The 17230-nt window shown below is 43.5% G+C and overlaps 1 protein-coding gene across 6 annotated transcripts in view; it reads right to left on the bottom strand.

Annotated features, from left to right (window-relative positions):
* Positions 1-806: 806 nt before the first annotated feature.
* Positions 807-17230, bottom strand: part of ZFAND6 (zinc finger AN1-type containing 6) — a 136468-nt gene continuing 120044 nt past the window's right edge. For all 6 annotated transcript variants that reach the window (XM_069222987.1, XM_069222986.1, XM_069222985.1 and 3 more), the window contains one exon: positions 807-1943. In XM_069222987.1, coding sequence (XP_069079088.1) covers positions 1795-1943 — 149 coding nt within the window. In that variant the 3' untranslated portion in view covers positions 807-1794. The remainder of the gene's footprint in view (positions 1944-17230) is intronic.

Raw genomic sequence — 17230 nt, 5'->3', positions numbered from 1 at the left:
AGGAGATATTCTGACTATTTAGAAAGTATGAACACGGAAGAAAGGTTTCGGACTAACAACAACATGCAGAGGTGGAGCCTTTACTTGGGCCCACGTTTGCCTGGAGGAGGGATGGGACCACCGTGGAGCCTGACTGCATGCCCAGCACATGCGAACTGCTGCAGAAAAAGTGTCAAGATGCACCTTGGGGAAAAAGAGGAATCTGTGGTTAGAAGTATCTATCAGAAACAGGCCTTACCAGCCTGGTATGACATGGCAATTGACCCACTATTGTCAGAGTTCAGTAACTTGCACACAAAGTAACAAAAAAGGAATAGAAAAAGAAGCGCATATATAACTTATAAGGCTACAGAATCCCACATTTTTGACCAGGTGTGAAAGGTTCCAACCAGGGTAAGAATAACTTTTCTTTGACAAGAAGCAATAAGAAAAGTGAAGAGTCCCAGTGTCAAATGTATTATTGGTCAGTGGAATACATTACAGATGAGTGCTGTTCAGCAAAGACACTAAATTTCTTAAGTGACTCAATATGAGGCACATTACTTACTATGATGGAAAGGATTTTATAAATTCTCTGGTGTTTTATCGGTTTGTCTTACAACTTCTCAAAATGGCAACCCAAGGATGGCATGGAAAGCGTTCCAAAACTCCAAAAACAGAGTACCAACCTGATTGCAGAAGGACCACTACATACACATGCAAATGTAAATGCACAAAATCCACAAACGGTCAATGAATGTTGAAGGCTATCCCACCAAGTCTGGAACGAGTGTCAGTCAATCCTAATGAGAAAAACTCTCCAATCATTGTATTCTGTTTTTTTCATTATTTTATTAAAGTTAAGACAGTGGATAAAAGGTAAAGGCCAGTTCTCAATTTCACATTTCCAACTCACAGAAGCCGAAACGTCCTGCAGTTCTCAATCAAACACTATAATAAAATACTTTTAAAAAATAATAATAATTTTACACAAGTTTCTTTAAGCACTAGTCATACACACTCATTTAATCAGTATCCACTTCCACAGGACACAATCCTGCGCATCCACCAACACTTGCACTCAACATGCATGTGCCAGCATACCAAAACTCAAAGTTGATTTACCTACACAATCACACCGCTGTGCAGTAACAAACATGCATCCTTCACATGTACCGTGCTAGCACCCTCACACTTGTGCCCAATCACAGTCGCACAAACACGCTCACGTGAATTAACATGCTTACCGACACAAAGCTCACACAACTTCTACACAGTTCACACATAAATAGGTCATAGATGCAAACAAACACACAAAAACATGTGCTCTGGTATGTTCACCCCCTCCATTTTACTGGAAAGCTGCTCTGGTCACTGCTGTTGAGAGTGACTGAACCCATTAGGAACACCCAGCTGTGCCACACCGGAAGGAAGGAGGAAATCATACAGCAGAAGAAAGCTATATACAACCGAGAAAGAAACCGCAAGGTAATGCATGCAAAGTCTTCTGTGTAAGCTCAGGGATTTCACGGCCATAAAAAGAGTCCCTGCTCCACTCAGTAAAAGCAATAAATGGGAGGAGGAAATAGAGAACACCATCAGGAGAGGTGGCTTAAGTCTTTTCGTTTTTTTGTCACAAAAAGGGGAAAACTGCAATCAGAATAAAATGATCAGAGTCAATTTCAAAACCAAAGTCTATTCTTGCGATGACATGCGTGATTAGAAGTCTATGCAAAGATACAATGCTCTAGAGCCCTGGAGCTAACAGGGTCTAGGGCCAGTCAGTGTGCCCTCCTCGGCCGTCCAACAGGGCACTCAGATCTTCTGCACCTTCTCACCCACAACAACAGGGTTTTCTTTCCTGATTTTCTCAGCTGCGTCAGCTTTGTAATCGTAAGAACAGCTATGCACATCTGAGTAACGGTGGGTGCCGCAGAAAACATTTCCACATCTGCATTCGAAGCCTGAAAAAACAGGGGAGGAGAGAAGATTATGGCAAGCATGAATACTAAAGAACTAGTTACAGATTGTCTTTCTACCCAAGATGATCACAAGCAAGTCACAACAGCTCCATACCTTCTACAGGCACCAAAGCACTGTGAAATTGCTGCTGACAAATGTATAATTGTTTGAAAATAGGCAGTACATAATCAGAGTCCCTGCTGTCTTTTCCTTCTCAGTTGGTCCCAGTCTATGGAGACCGGCTTTTTTCTTGTGTAGACTGACCCTGGGTTGCAAAGCTCCCCTGCCCAAAGCCATAGAGCCACGGGGCTTAGCCAATGTTCTTCCTAAGCAGTTACACTGGAAGCTCAGTCCACTGTCATTTTAGTAACAAGCAATGATTTGGGATTCTTGGGCCGACCAAACCATTAAGTGGAGAAAATGTTTTTTTGTGCAATGGCCAGCGTTACCAAAAACCAAAAGATACAAGCTGCAACTGTGTGATGAGGTTAAAGGTGCCTGCTGATGTACATCAGATTACAGCTCACAAAATCGGTCTTTTTCCTTCTATCCCAAACAGTTTGTATTGATTGTCTTTCTTCCCTACTGCCATCTTCAACATGGAGTTGCTACCATGATAACTTCCCGAGCCACCTTCCCGGAATGTAAGTGCTGGCATCTACTGTTATCTGAAAGTTACAAGTTTTTTTTTTTTTTTTTTATAAAACAGAAAAGTTGTTTTTTAAAAATGTATAACAATACAGTTAAAGAGAGAACGAACATGTCTTACGCAGTGTGTAACAATCATGTATAAAAAGCAGTACATAATCACAGATTCCTTCAGAGAGTTACATAATGTACCTCACTACCTAGTGCTTCAGCGTGAAGTTGCGGTGGCTGAAGTAACCTCAATGTGTAACCTTTCAGAAGGGGACAATTGGATACACATCCCCTCTACTTATAGTAATTACTAATTGTTTCGGATCTTTGATGCTGGTTATGTAGGTAAGCAAAAGCAGCTAGAAATCTCAGGCGGGATGCCAACAGCAATGTAGTGGCAGAGATCTCTGCTAAATTTTCACAAAATATATCTCAACGCCATTACTTAAAACAAGGTGATCTCCCGCCACCAAACATCATTCCCATTTTGCGTCTCCCCATTAGAACAGCCATTGGCAATAACTTTCTGGTGTTTAAGTGCATCCTTCACAAATCCTTAAGGCCACCACCGAGGAAATGGGCATAGTACTTTATCATTATCTCCTTTGCCTATACAATGCTCAGGAAGTTCAAAGCCAGTTATAAAAGTCTGCACCCGGGCTGGAGCATTTTTTTGTTTTTTACTGTTCAAGTTTAATGCCATTGCCTATTTAACTATTAGGACTGGAATGTAATACATTTTAAAAATGTACACAGAGTATCAGCCTATATTTATCATTGGGAAAGACCTCATTGATTTGTCTGCAGAACAACGAACACTGTTTATCAGTGATAGCACTGACAAGATTTCAGGCTCAGTATGCTATAGCATGAGTCTCCTTCCTTCTCATCTCATGTAAAACTGTATCAAACGGTCTGGTAAAAAATATTTTAGGCCGCAGGCTAGACAAGAGAGTTGGCAGTTCCCACCCTGGAGACTCATCGGGAAAGGAGAGGAGTAATCTCTTAAGCAAAATCCCTAGGTTAGAATAAGTGAGTGTTTCCATGGAGGTGTTTGTGGATGTCCCGAGATACTCCCTAAATGAATACATATGTTAAGAGAAGAGGTCTTCCTCATATTCTTTTATTTAACTGTATGATTATGGTGGGTGGTATTCTGTTTGAGCATAGACATCGTGTGAGATTTTAGCCAAGGGCAAAAACAGCAAAGCATTTCTTCAGCAAGACCAGATCAAGCCCATATTGTACCTTTTACTGTATGAATTTAGGCACTAGATCTAGGCACTCTTTGAAACAATGCTGCCTGAATTGGGATCAGAGAAAAAAAAGAAAAAAAAAAAAACATTTTCAGGAATAATGAGGGACTTGTGTGCAATTGTGTAGCCGATGGTCCAATGGTGCGTGAACTGAGCCTGCACCAACAAATAATGCATTTCGAAATGAGAGGCCCCACATTCACCCTGGTGGTATGGTAGTTGTAACTTACCCCAGAAAATACTGGGCTGTTCTCCCACCCGTGCTAATTTAGTCATAAGCAACCTAAACTGGGCAATGTTTTCTCTGCATAGTGGAATGGGAATATTCGGATTATCTTCATTAGAGCTACCCTACCTGACACCTTAAGCGGGTGCTTAATTCATTTTTTCACCAAGTCAGCAATGGATGACATGCATCTGTTATAGTTTTCTGCCACAGTAGTAGAAGCATCTCAATGGTACATTACACCCAGGTATCTAATTGAGTCAGTCTGCCATTTTTAATTCTAATTCTAGTCTAGTGTAATGGAATTATAATGGATCTGGACCAAGATTTACAATCCTGACCATCCACCAAAACGGATAATTTCCTGAACGATTAGGTCAAAATTTGTGTCGGGATTTCCATCAGCAGCAACAAGTCATCTGCGTATATATTATATATATATGGAAAATGTCACTTACCCAGTGTACATCTGTTCGTGGCATGATACGCTGCAGATTCACATGCTTTGCACATCCCGCCATCTAGTGTTGGGCTCGGAGTGTTACAAGTTGTTTTTCTTCGAAGAAGTCTTTTCGAGTCACGAGATCGAGACTCCTCCCCTTTCGGCTCCATTGCGCATGGGCGTCGACTCCACCTTAGATTGTTTTCCCCGCAGAGGGTGAGGTAGGAGTTGTGTATTATAGTAATAGTGCCCATGCAATGGAGTAAAAATGTATGTACATAATGTGGTTTAAAGCGATATATTTACAAATTTACAAATGTTCAAGATCAACTTCAAACGGCTACAGGTTCCATGGGAGGCGGGTGGGCGCATGTGAATCTGCAGCGTATCATGCCACGAACATATGTACACTGGGTAAGTGACATTTTCCGTTCAATGGCATGTGTAGCTGCAGATACACATGCTTTGCATAGACTAGTAAGCAGTTATCTCCCCAAAAGCGGTGGCTCAGCCTGTAGGAGTTGGAGTTGTTTGAAATAAAGTTCGTAGCACTGCTTGTCCTACTGTGGCTTGTTGTGTTGTTATCACATCCACACAGTAATGCTTGGTGAATGTATGAGGCGTAGACCATGTGGCAGCCTTACATATTTCAGTCATTGGAATGTTTCCTAGAAAGGCCATGGTAGCACCTTTCTTCCTAGTTGAGTGTGCCTTTGGTGTGATAGGCAGTTCACTTTTTGCTTTGAGATAACAGGTTTGAATGCATTTAACTATCCATCTGGCAATGCCTTGTTTGGATATTGGATTCCCTGTATGAGGTTTTTGGAAAGCAACGAATAGTTGTTTTGTTTTTCGAATATGTTTTGTTCTGTCAATGTAGTACATTAATGCTCTTTTGATGTCTAATGTATGAAGTGCTCTTTCAGCTACAGAATCTGGTTCAGGAAAGAACACTGGTAGTTCTACTGTTTGATTTAAGTGGAACGGTGATATGACTTTTGGTAAGAACTTTGGATTTGTTCGTAAGACTACTTTATTCTTGTGTATCTGAATAAAGAGTTATTGTATGGTAAATGCCTGTATTTCACTTACTCTTCTTAGAGATGTGATGGCAATTAGAAATGCTACTTTCCATGTTAAATATTGTATCTCACATGAGTGCATGGGTTCAAACGGTGGACCCATGAGCCGTGTTAAGACAATGTTGAGGTTCCACGAAGGAACTGGTGGTGTTCTTGGGATAATTCTTTTTAGGCCCTCCATAAAAGCCTTTATGACTTTATGACTGGTATCCTAAAGAGTGAAGTTGAATGCGTAATTTGCAGATAAGCTGAAATTGCTGCGAGATGTATTTTAATGGATGAGAAAGCTAGCTTTGACTTTTGTAAGTGCAGTAGGTAGCTGACGATGTCTTTAGCAGATGCGTGTAAGGGTTGAATTTGTCTATTATGGCAGTAATAAACAAATCTTTTCCACTTATTTGCATAGCAATGTCTTGTGGTTGGTTTTCTAGCTTGTTTTATGACCTCCATACATTCCTGTTTAAGGTCTAGATGTCCGAATTCTAAGACTTCAGGAGCCAAATTGCTAGATTCAACGATGCTGGATTTGGGTGTCTGATCTGTTTGTGTTGAGTTAACAGATCTGGTCTGTTCGGTAGTTTGACATGAGGCACTACTGAAAGGTCTAGTAGTGTTGTGTACCAAGGTTGTCTTGCCCAAGTTGGTGCTATTAGTATGAGTTTGAGTTTGTTTTGACTCAATTTGTTTACTAGATATGGAAGGAGTGGGAGAGGGGGAAAAGCGTATGCAAATATCCCTGACCAACTCATCCATAACGCATTGCCCTGAGACTGATCCTGTGGGTACCTGGATGCGAAGTTTTGGCATTTTGCGTTTTCTTTTGTTGCAAATAGATCTATTTGTGGTGTTCCCCATCTTTGGAAGTAAGTGTTTAGTATTTGGGGTTGAATCTCCCATTCGTGGATCTGTTGGTGATCCCGAGAGAGATTGTCTGCTAACTGGTTCTGAATTCCTGGAATGAACTGCGCTATTAGGTGAATGTGGTTGTGAATCGCCAAATGTTCTGTGCCAGGAGACAACTGTGTTGTGTGTTCCTCTCTGTTTGTTCAGATAATACATCGTTGTCATGTTGTCTGTTTTGACAAGAATGCGTTTGTGAATTAGTATAGGTTGAAAAGCTTTCAACGCTAGAAATACTGCCAGTAATTCTAAGTGATTTATGTGAAACTGTCTCTGTTGAGTGCCCCATTGTCCTTGGATGCTGTGTTGGTTGAGGTGTGCTCCCCACCCTATCATGGAGGCATCCGTTGTTATTACGTATTGAGGCACTGGGTCTTGGAAAGGCCACCCTTTGTTTAAATTTATAGTGTTCCACCATTGAAGCGAGGTGTAGGTTTGGCGGTCTATCAACACTAGATCTTGAAGTTGACCCTGTGCCTGTGACCATTGTGATGCTAGGCACTGTTGTAAGGGCCGCATGTGCAATCTTGCGTTTGGGACAATGGCTATGCATGAGGACATCATGCCTAGTAGTTTCATCACTATTTTGACTTGTATCTCTTGTTTTGGGTGCATGGCCTGTATTACATTGTGAAATGCCTGTACCCTTTGTGGACTTGGGAGTGGCAATCCCTTTTGTTGTGTTGATTGTCGCTCCTAAGTATTGTTGTATTTGACACGGCTGAAGATGTGACTTGTTGTAGTTGAGTGAGAAACCTAGTTTGGGAAGGGTTTCTATGACATACTTTGTGTGTTGTGAGCACCGTTCCTGCGTGTTGGTTTTTATTAACCAATCGTCTAGGTACGGGAACACATGTATTTGCTGTCTTCTGATATGAGCAGCCACTACTGCCAGGCATTTTGTAAAAACTCCTGGCGCTGTTGTTATCCCGAATGGCAACACTTCGAATTGGTAATGTACCCCTTGGAATACAAACCTTAAGTACTTTCTGTGTGAAGGATTTATTGGTATATGGAAGTACGCATCCTTTAGGTCTAGTGTTGTCATGTAGTCTTGTTGTTTGAGCAATGGGATTACGTCCTGCAGTATCACCATGTGAAAGTGATCTGATTTGATGTAGATATTTAATGTTCTGAGATCTAATATAGGTCTTAGAGTTTTGTCTTTTTTGGGTATGAGAAAGTACAGTGAGTAAACTCCTTTTCCTCTTTGATGAATTGGTACCAACTCTATTGCATCTTTTTGCAACAACACTTGAACTTCTAGTTGTAGAAGATCTATGTGTTGTTTTGACATGTTGTGTGTTTTCGGGTGGGACATTTGGAGGGAATTCTAGAAATTCTATGCAATAACCATGCTGGATAATGGCTAGGACCCACGTGTCTGTTATTTCCTCCCAGTTTTTGTAGAACTTGGTTAGTCTCCCCCCCACTGGTGTTATGTGTTGGGGATTTGTGACATGGAAGTCACTGTTTATTTTGTGGAGTTTTGGGACTTTGGAACTTCCCTCTACTCTTTGGGAACTGTCCCCCTCTATATTGTCCCCGAAAAGTTCCCCGCTGGTATTGGCTCTAATAAGTGGGCCTTGTTTGTGAGGTTGTGGGTTCAGTGCTTTGTCCTCGAAACCCCCCTCGAAACTGTGATTTTCGAAATGTGCCTCTGCTCTGTGGGGAGTAGAGTGCGCCCATGGCTTTGGCTGTATCAGTGTCTTTTTTACGTTTTTCGATAGCAGTGTCCACCTCCGGCCCAAACAACTGCTGTCCGTTAAATGGCATATTCAGCACGGCTTGTTGTATTTCCGGCTTGAATCCAGATGTACGCAGCCATGCATGTCTCCGTATTGTTACTGCTGTATTGACAGTCCTAGCAGCTGTGTCTGCTGCATCCATTGCTGACCGTATCTGATTGTTCGAGATACTCTGTCCTTCCTCCACCACTTGTTGCGCTCGTTTTTGGAACTCCTTGGGCAAATGTTCTATAAAATGTTGCATTTCGTCCCAATGAGCCCTGTCATATCTTGCCAACAATGCCAGTGAGTTGGCAATGCGCCATTGGTTGGCTGCTTGTGCCGCCTCTCTTTTCCCAGCCGCGTCGAACTTACGACTCTTTGTCTGGAGGTGGTGCATCTCCTGAGGTGTGTGAGTTCGCCCTCTTACATGCTGCACCTACTACCACTGAGTCTGGTGTTAACTGTTGTGTGATGTACACAGGGTCTGTTGGTGGCGGTTTATATTTTTTCTCCACCCTAGGAGTTATGGCCCTTCCTTTGACAGGCTCTTCAAACACTTGTTTGGAGTGTTTTAGCATTCCAGGTAGCATGGGGAGGCTCTGGTACTGGCTATGTGTGGACGACAGTGTGTTAAATAGAAAGTCGTCTTTATTTGGCTCTGCATGCAGGCTGACATTATGAAACGCCGCTGCTCTTGACACCACCTGTGTTTAGGCGGTAGAGTCCTCAGGTGGTGACGGTCTAGCTGGATAACAGTCGGGACTATTAGTATCTGACACTGGTGCATCATAAAGATCCCACGCGTCTGGATCATCGTGACTCCCCCCTGTATGAGTTGGGGACTGCATCATTGGTGGAGTGGCTACCGGTGATGGTTGCGGTGAGCGTTGTGGAGATGGTGGTGGGGTTACTTGTCTTGCCACTTTTGCCTGTGCTGCTTGTCTTTCTCCTGGAAGGCAAGTTTGCGTTTCATTCGAATCGGAGGGAGAGTGGTGATCTTCCCCGTTTCCTTTTGGATGTGGAGCCTTTTTTGTGTAGTCTGGCTCCATTGTCTTCAGTTCCTGTCCAAATCTGTGTGTTTTCATTTCTGAGGACAGGCCTTGTTCCTCTGTGTAGGAACTTGATTTTGGTTCCGAGGCCGGATGTTTCGGTATCGAAACCCTTTCGGCTGCTTTTTTCAGTTCCGACTACACTTTTTTGCTCTTCGGCGTACAGATTTCTCGGTGCCGACTCGGTTCGGTGCCGAGATTGCTCTGACCCGGCGTCTCTGGGTCGAGTCTGCTCTGACCCAGTGTCTCGGGGTCGAGTGTGCTCTGTGCCGGTATCTCGACCGGAGTCGGATGACTTCGACACATGCATGCCCTTTTTCGGTGCCGATGACCGGTCACCAATTTTTCGGGTTAAGCCATGGCCTGTTGGCGGTGGCGTCCCCTGGGCTTTACTGGTTGTTACGCGAGTCTTGTGTTTCAACGTCTTACTCACGGTTTTCGGTGTCTGTTCAGGATCGTCCTCTTCTTCCTCCATGTTTTTTAGTCCTGTCGGCACCGACGCCATCTGTAATCTTTTTGCTCTTCGGTCCCTTAAAGTTTTTCTGGACCGAAATGCTTGGCAGGCCTCACAGGTATCCTCTTTGTGTTCAGGCGATAAACACAAATTACAGACCAGATGCTGATCTGTGTAAGGATACTTGTTGTGGCATTTGGGGCAGAAGCGGAATGGGGTCCGTTCCATTAGCCTTGAAGATGCACGCGGTCGGGCCGACCAGGCCCCGGCGGGGAATCGAAAACCCCGAAGGGTCGCTGAAGCTCTTCTGAATTCGGTGTCAATCTGTTGTAGCTAAACCGATACCGAACGCAAACAATACCGTCGATTTTTCCAAGTTTTTCACTAACTTTCCGAACCGAAGCGCGGAGCGAAAAGGAACGCGTCTGAACCCGATGGCGGAAAGAAAACAATCTAAGATGGAGTCGACGCCCATGCGCAATGGAGCCGAAATGGGAGGAGTCCCTCGATCTTGTGACTCGAAAGACTTCTTCGAAGAAAAACAACTTGTAACACTCCGAGCCCAACACTAGATGGCGGGATGTGCACAGCATGTGTATCTGCAGCTACACATGCCATCGAACATATATATATATATATATATATATATATATATATATATATATATATATATATATATATATATGGAAAATGTCACTTACCCAGTGTACATCTGTTCGTGGCATGAGTCGCTGCAGATTCACATGCTGTGCACAGTCCACCGTCTGGTGTTGGGCTCGGAGTGTTACAAGTTGTTTTTCTTCGAAGAAGTCTTTTCGAGTCACGAGACCGAGGGACTCCTCCCACTTCGATTCCATTGCGCATGGGCGTCGACTCCATCTTAGATTGTTTTCCCCGCAGAGGGTGAGGTAGGAGTTGTGTATGTTAGTAATAGTGCCCATGCAATGGAATGAATACGTATGTACATAATAAAGGTACAAGTAATATATTTACAAATGTACAAATGTTGAAGATCTACTTCTAAACGGCTACAGACTCCCGGGGAGGCGGGTGGGCGCATGTGAATCTGCAGCGACTCATGCCACGAACAGATGTACACTGGGTAAGTGACATTTTCCGTTCAATGGCATGTGTAGCTGCAGATACACATGCTGTGCACCGACTAGTAGGCAGTTATCTCCCCAAAATCGGTGGTTCAGCCTGTAGGAGTTGAAGTAGTTTGAAATAATGTTCTTAGTACAGCCTGACCTACTGTGGCTTGTTGTGCAGTTAAAACATCTACACAGTAGTGCTTGGTAAATGTATGAGGCGTAGACCATGTTGCTGCCTTACATATTTCGTTCATTGGAATATTTCCTAGAAAGGCCATGGTAGCCCCTTTCTTTCTGGTTGAGTGTGCCTTTGGTGTAATAGGCAGCTCTCTCTTTGCTTTAAGATAGCAGGTTTGAATACACTTAACTATCCACCTAGCAATGCCTTGTTTTGAAATTGGATTTCCTGTATGAGGTTTTTGAAAGGCAATAAATAGTTGTTTTGTTTTTCTAATTAGTTTCGTTCTGTCAATGTAGTACATTAGTGCTCTTTTGATGTCTAATGTATGTAGTGCTCTTTCAGCTACAGAATCTGGTTGTGGGAAGAACACTGGTAATTCTACTGTTTGATTTAAGTGGAACGGTGAGATAACCTTTGGTAAAAATTTAGGATATGTTCTTAGAACTACTTTATTTTTATGTATCTGAATAAATGGTTCTTGTATGGTAAATGCTTGAATCTCTCTCACTCTTCTTAGAGATGTGATGGCAATCACAAATGCAACTTTCCACGTTAAGTATTGCATTTCACAAGAATGCATGGGCTCGAAAGGTGGACCCATGAGTCTTGTTAAGACAATGTTGAGGTTCCATGAAGGAACAGGTGGTGTTCTTGGTGGTATGATTCTCTTTAAGCCTTCCATAAACGCTTTAATGACTGGTATTTTAAATAGTGAAGTTGAATGAGTAATTTGTAGGTAAGCTGATATTGCGGTGAGATGTATTTTTATGGAAGAGAAAGCTAGATTTGATTTTTGCAAATGTAGTAAATATCCTACTATATCCTTTGGAGATGCGTGTAATGGCTGAATTTGATTATTCTGGCAGTAATACACAAATCTTTTCCACTTGTTTGCGTAGCAGTGTCTAGTGGTAGGTTTCCTAGCTTGTTTTATGACCTCCACACATTCTTGTGTGAGGTGCAAGTGTCCGAATTCTAGGATTTCAGGAGCCAAATTGCTAGATTTGGATGTCTGATCTGTTGTTTGTGTTGTGTTAACAGATCTGGTTTGTTGGGTAGTTTGACATGAGGTACTACTGACAGGTCTAGTAGTGTCGTGTACCAAGGTTGCCTCGCCCATGTTGGTGCTATTAGTATGAGTTTGAGTTTGTTTTGACTCAACCTGTTTACTACATATGGAATGAGAGGGAGAGGGGGAAAAGCGTATGCAAAGATCCCTGACCAGTTCATCCATAGAGCATTGCCTTGGGATTGATCTTGTGGGTACCTGGATGCAAAGTTTTGGCATTTTGAGTTTTCCTTTGTTGCAAATAGATCTATTTGAGGCGTTCCCCAAATTTGAAAGTAATTGTTTAGTATTTGGGGGTGAATTTCCCATTCGTGGGTTTGTTGGTGATCTCGAGAGAGATTGTCTGCCAACTGGTTCTGAATCCCTGAAATAAATTGTGCTATTAGGCGAATGTGGTTGTGAATCGCCCAATGCCATATTTTCTGTGTTAGGAGGCACAACTGTGTTGAGTGTGTCCCTCCTTGTTTGTTTAGATAATACATTGTTGTCATGTTGTCTGTTTTGACAAGAATGTATTTTTGGGTTATTATGGGTTGAAATACTTTCAGCGCTAGAAATACTGCTACCATTTCCAAGTGATTTATGTGAAACTGTCTCTGATGTACGTCCCATTGTCCTTGGATGCTGTGTTGATTGAGGTGTGCTCCCCACCCTGTCATGGAAGCATCTGTTGTTATGACGTATTGTGGCACTGGGTCTTGGAAAGGCCGCCCTCGGTTTAAATTTGTACTGTTCCACCATAGAAGCGAGATGTATGTTTGGCGGTCTATCAACACCAGATCTAGAAGTTGACCCTGTGCTTGTGACCATTGTGATGCTAGGCACTGTTGTAAGGGTCGCATGTGCAATCTTGCGTTTGGGACAATGGCTATGCATGAAGACATCATGCCTAGTAGTTTCATTACCATTCTGACTTGTATCTTTTGTGTTGGATACATGGCCTGTATTACTTTGTGAAATGTTTGAACCCGTTGTGGACTTGGAGTGGCAATCCCTTTTGTTGTGTTGATTGTCGCTCCTAAGTATTGCTGCGTTTGACACGGCAAAAGGTGTGACTTCGCGTAGTTGATGGAGAAACCTAGCCTGTGAAGGGTTTGTATGACATATTTTGTGTGCTGTGAACACTGTTTTAGCGTGTTGGTTTTGATTAACCAGTCGTCTAAGTACGGGAACACATGTATTTGCTGCCTTCTGATATGTGCAGCTACTACTGCCAGGCATTTTGTAAAAACTCTTGGCGCAGTTGTTATTCCGAATGGCAACACTTTGAATTGGTAATGTATTCCTTGGAATACGAACCTTAAGTATTTCCTGTGTGAAGGATGTATTGGTATATGGAAATACGCATCTTTTAGATCTAATGTTGTCATGTAGTCTTGCTGTTTGAGCAGTGGGATTACGTCTTGTAATGTGACCATGTGAAAGTGGTCTGATTTTATGTAGGTATTTAGTGTTCTGAGATCTAGTATTGGTCTCAGAGTTTTGTCTTTTTTGGGTATTAGAAAGTACAGTGAGTAAACTCCTGTGTTTTTTTGTTGAATTGGTACTAATTCTATTGCGTCCTTTTGTAGCAATGCTTGAACTTCTAGTCCTAGAAGATCTATATGTTGTTTTGACATATTGTGTGTTTTCGGTGGGACGTTTGGAGGGAATTGCCGAAATTCTATGCAATAACCATGCTGGATAATTGCTAAGACCCAAGTGTCTGTTGTTAGTTCCTCCCAAAGTTTGTAAAATTGGCTTAGTCTTCCCCCCACAGGTGTTATGTGATGGGGTTGTGTGACTTGTGAGCCACTGCTTATTTTGAGGGGTTTTGGGGCCTTGGAATTTTCCTCTATTTTTTGGGAATTGGCCCCCTCTAAATTGCCCCCGAAAACCTCCCCTCTGATATTGACCCTGGTAGGTAGGCCTTGTTTGTGAGGTTGTGGTTTCTGTGGGTTGACCTCGAAACCCTCCCCTAAAAGGTGTTTTCCGAAATGTGCCTCTGCTCTGCGGGGAGTAGAGTGCGCCCATGGCTTTGGCTGTATCGGTGTCCTTTTTGAGTTTTTCGATGGCAGTGTCTACCTCCGGCCCAAACAATTGCTGTTCATTAAACAGCATATTGAGCACAGCCTGCTGGATTTCCGGTTTGAACCCAGAAGTGCGCAGCCATGCGTGCCTTCGTATTGTGACTGCAGTGTTTATTGTCCTTGAAGCTGTATCTGCTGCATCCATGGAAGACCGTATCTGATTATTTGAGATACTTTGTCCCTCTTCCACCACCTGTTGCGCTCTTTTTTGGAACTCCTTGGGTAAGTGTTCAATGAAATGTTGCATTTCATCCCAATGAGCCCTGTCGTATCTTGCCAAAAGTGCTTGTGAATTGGCAATACGCCACTGATTTGCTGCTTGTGCTGCAACCCTTTTTCCCGCAGCATCAAATTTGCGGCTCTCCTTGTCTGGAGGTGGTGCGTCGCCTGAGGTATGAGAGTTGGCTCTCTTACGAGCTGCACCCACAACTACTGAGTCTGGTGTTAGTTGTGTTGTAATATATATTGGATCTGTGGGCGGTGGCTTATATTTTTTCTCCACCCTCGGAGTTATGGCTCTGCCTTCAACTGGATCCTGAAAAATTTGTTTTGAATGTCTTAGCATTCCTGGGAGCATGGGAAGGCATTGATACTGGCTATGGGTGGAGGATAGGGTGTTAAAGAGAAAGTCATCCTCAATTGGTTCCGAATGTAAGGAGACATTGTGAAACTCGGCTGCCCTTGCGACCACCTGTGTATAGGATGTACTGTCCTCAGGTGGTGACGGTTTTGTAGGATAAGAGTCTGGGCTATTGTCAGACACTGGAGCATCGTAGAGGTCCCATGCATCGGGATCATCCTGACTCATTGTGGTATGAGCTGGTGAGTGCATCAGTGGTGGAGTTGTTGCTGGTGATGCATGTATTGATGGTGGTGGAGACGGTGGTGGGGTTGTTTTCCTTGCCACCTTTGCCTGTGGTTGCTTGTCCTTTTGTTGAAAGGCAAGTTTCCTTTTTATTTTGATTGGAGGAAGAGTGGTTATCTTCCCTGTGTCCTCATGAATATGAAGCCTTCTTTGTGTGTAGTCAGGTTCTACAGCTTGAAGCTCCTCTCCAAATCTATGTAATTGGGAGGTTAATCCTTGTTCCTCTGTATAGGAACTAGTTTTCGGCTCCGAGGCTGGCTGTTTCGGAACCGAAACCTTTTCGGAAGTCTTTTTAGGCTCCGAAGAAACCTTCTTTGTTTTCGGCGTGATGTCTCGGTGCCGAAATTCTTCGCTGCCGCTGTCTCTGTGCCGAAGTTTCTCGGAGCCGCTGTCTCGGCTCCGAGGTTGCTGTGTGGCGGTATCTCGACCGGAGTAGGATGACTTCGACACCAGCATGCCCTTTTTCGGTGCCTTGGATGGGTCACCTATTTTTCGGGTTAAGCCATGGCCTGTTGGCGGTGGCGTCCCCTGGGCTTTTGTAGACTTCTCGTGAGTTTTGATTTTTGACGTCTTACTCACGGTTTTGGTTGTTTCTTCGGCGTCGAGTTCTTCCGAATCCGACTCGCGAACAGAGAAAGTTTCTTCTTCCTCCTCGAAACGATCTTGACCTGTCGGCGTGGACGCCATTTGTAGTCTCCTGGCTCTTCGGTCTCTCAGCGTCTTCCTCGACCGAAACGCTCGACAGGCTTCACAAGTATCCTCCTTGTGCTCGGAGGACAAGCACAAGTTACAGACCAGATGGTGATCCGTATACGGATACTTGTGATGGCATTTTGGGCAGAAACGGAATGTGGTCCGTTCCATGAGCCTTGAAGTCGCACGTGGCCGGGCCGACCAGGCCCCGACGGGGGATAGAAAAAACCCCGAAGGGCCACCGGAGCTCTTAGAACAAATCGACACCGAATTTCGAACTAACCAGATACCGAACGCAAACAATACCGACGTTTTTTTCCGAGATTCTAACTAACTTTCCGACCCGAAACACGGAGCGAAAAGGAACACGTCCGAACCCGATGGCGGAAAAAAAAAAACAATCTAAGATGGAGTCGACGCCCATGCGCAATGGAATCGAAGTGGGAGGAGTCCCTCGGTCTCGTGACTCGAAAAGACTTCTTCGAAGAAAAACAACTTGTAATACTCAGAGCCCAACACCAGACGGCGGACTGTGCACAGCATGTGTATCTGCAGCTACACATGCCATCGAACATATATATATGCAGGCCACGTCTCAGCAATTGTATCCTCGTCCATGATGATTATAAAAGATACACGCTAATGGCCCCAACCCCAAAGCAAGCAGGAGTGGGAGTGGGAACAGTGGGCATTCCTGGCAGGTTCCTCTCATAAGGTCACTGGCTCAGAAAAACCAACATTTACTGTAAATTAATTAATTTAGTATAGAAAAGCTCTCCCAACCCCTATTCTCTAAAATTAAAAAAAAAAAGACCATTCAATAGAGTTGAATGTTTTTTCCACATTTGAAAAGGTTGCCACCACATCCATATCCATATCAGGATTCACTGGATGAGTAAGAGAAATCAGGTTTCTTAAATAAATTGCAGTGGACCTTCGTAAGATGAAATTTGCTTGTTCTGGTTTAATCAATGCAGGCATTAGAGACAGTAGTCCAACAGCCAGAATTTTCATTAATTTAAACTGTCCACATTTATCAGGGATAACGGGCAAGATGATATGCATAGCTCAGGAGGTTTGTCTGGCGTTCGGGCAGTCCAAAGCCTCCCGCGTAGTCTGTGGCAGTCTAACTTTATGGTATGCTTCCACATATACTTTGAAAAGGATATGCGGAGGAACTGACTTCAATTGTGCTCAAACTTCTACAGGGAGGCCATCGCTACCTAGGTCACTGATGTTTTTTAATTGTTTATTGACTCTGAATTTCTTCAGCTGCAACTGATTGACAAAGAGAGGGCTTTGCTGTTCAAGCTCCCACCATGCTGAAATAGCACAGTCTAGCTATTTTTAGATATCACTAGTTAATTCTGATGTGCGCAAGCCAAACCACTTGGTATAAAATTTCACAAAAGCCTCCAGGATTTCAGCGGAGTCGTGCATCACTCAGTCACTATCTTGATCACATTGTTGGCCGTCCATTTTGGTCTGATGCACGAGGCCAGCGTGCATTACGGGTGTTCCTCCTCACCGTACTTGCTTTCAA

The sequence above is a fragment of the Pleurodeles waltl genome, chromosome 3_1, assembly GCF_031143425.1.
Source record: "Pleurodeles waltl isolate 20211129_DDA chromosome 3_1, aPleWal1.hap1.20221129, whole genome shotgun sequence".
Taxonomy (NCBI): Eukaryota; Metazoa; Chordata; class Amphibia; order Caudata; family Salamandridae; genus Pleurodeles; species Pleurodeles waltl.
This window is presented reverse-complemented; position numbering and strand designations above follow the sequence as displayed.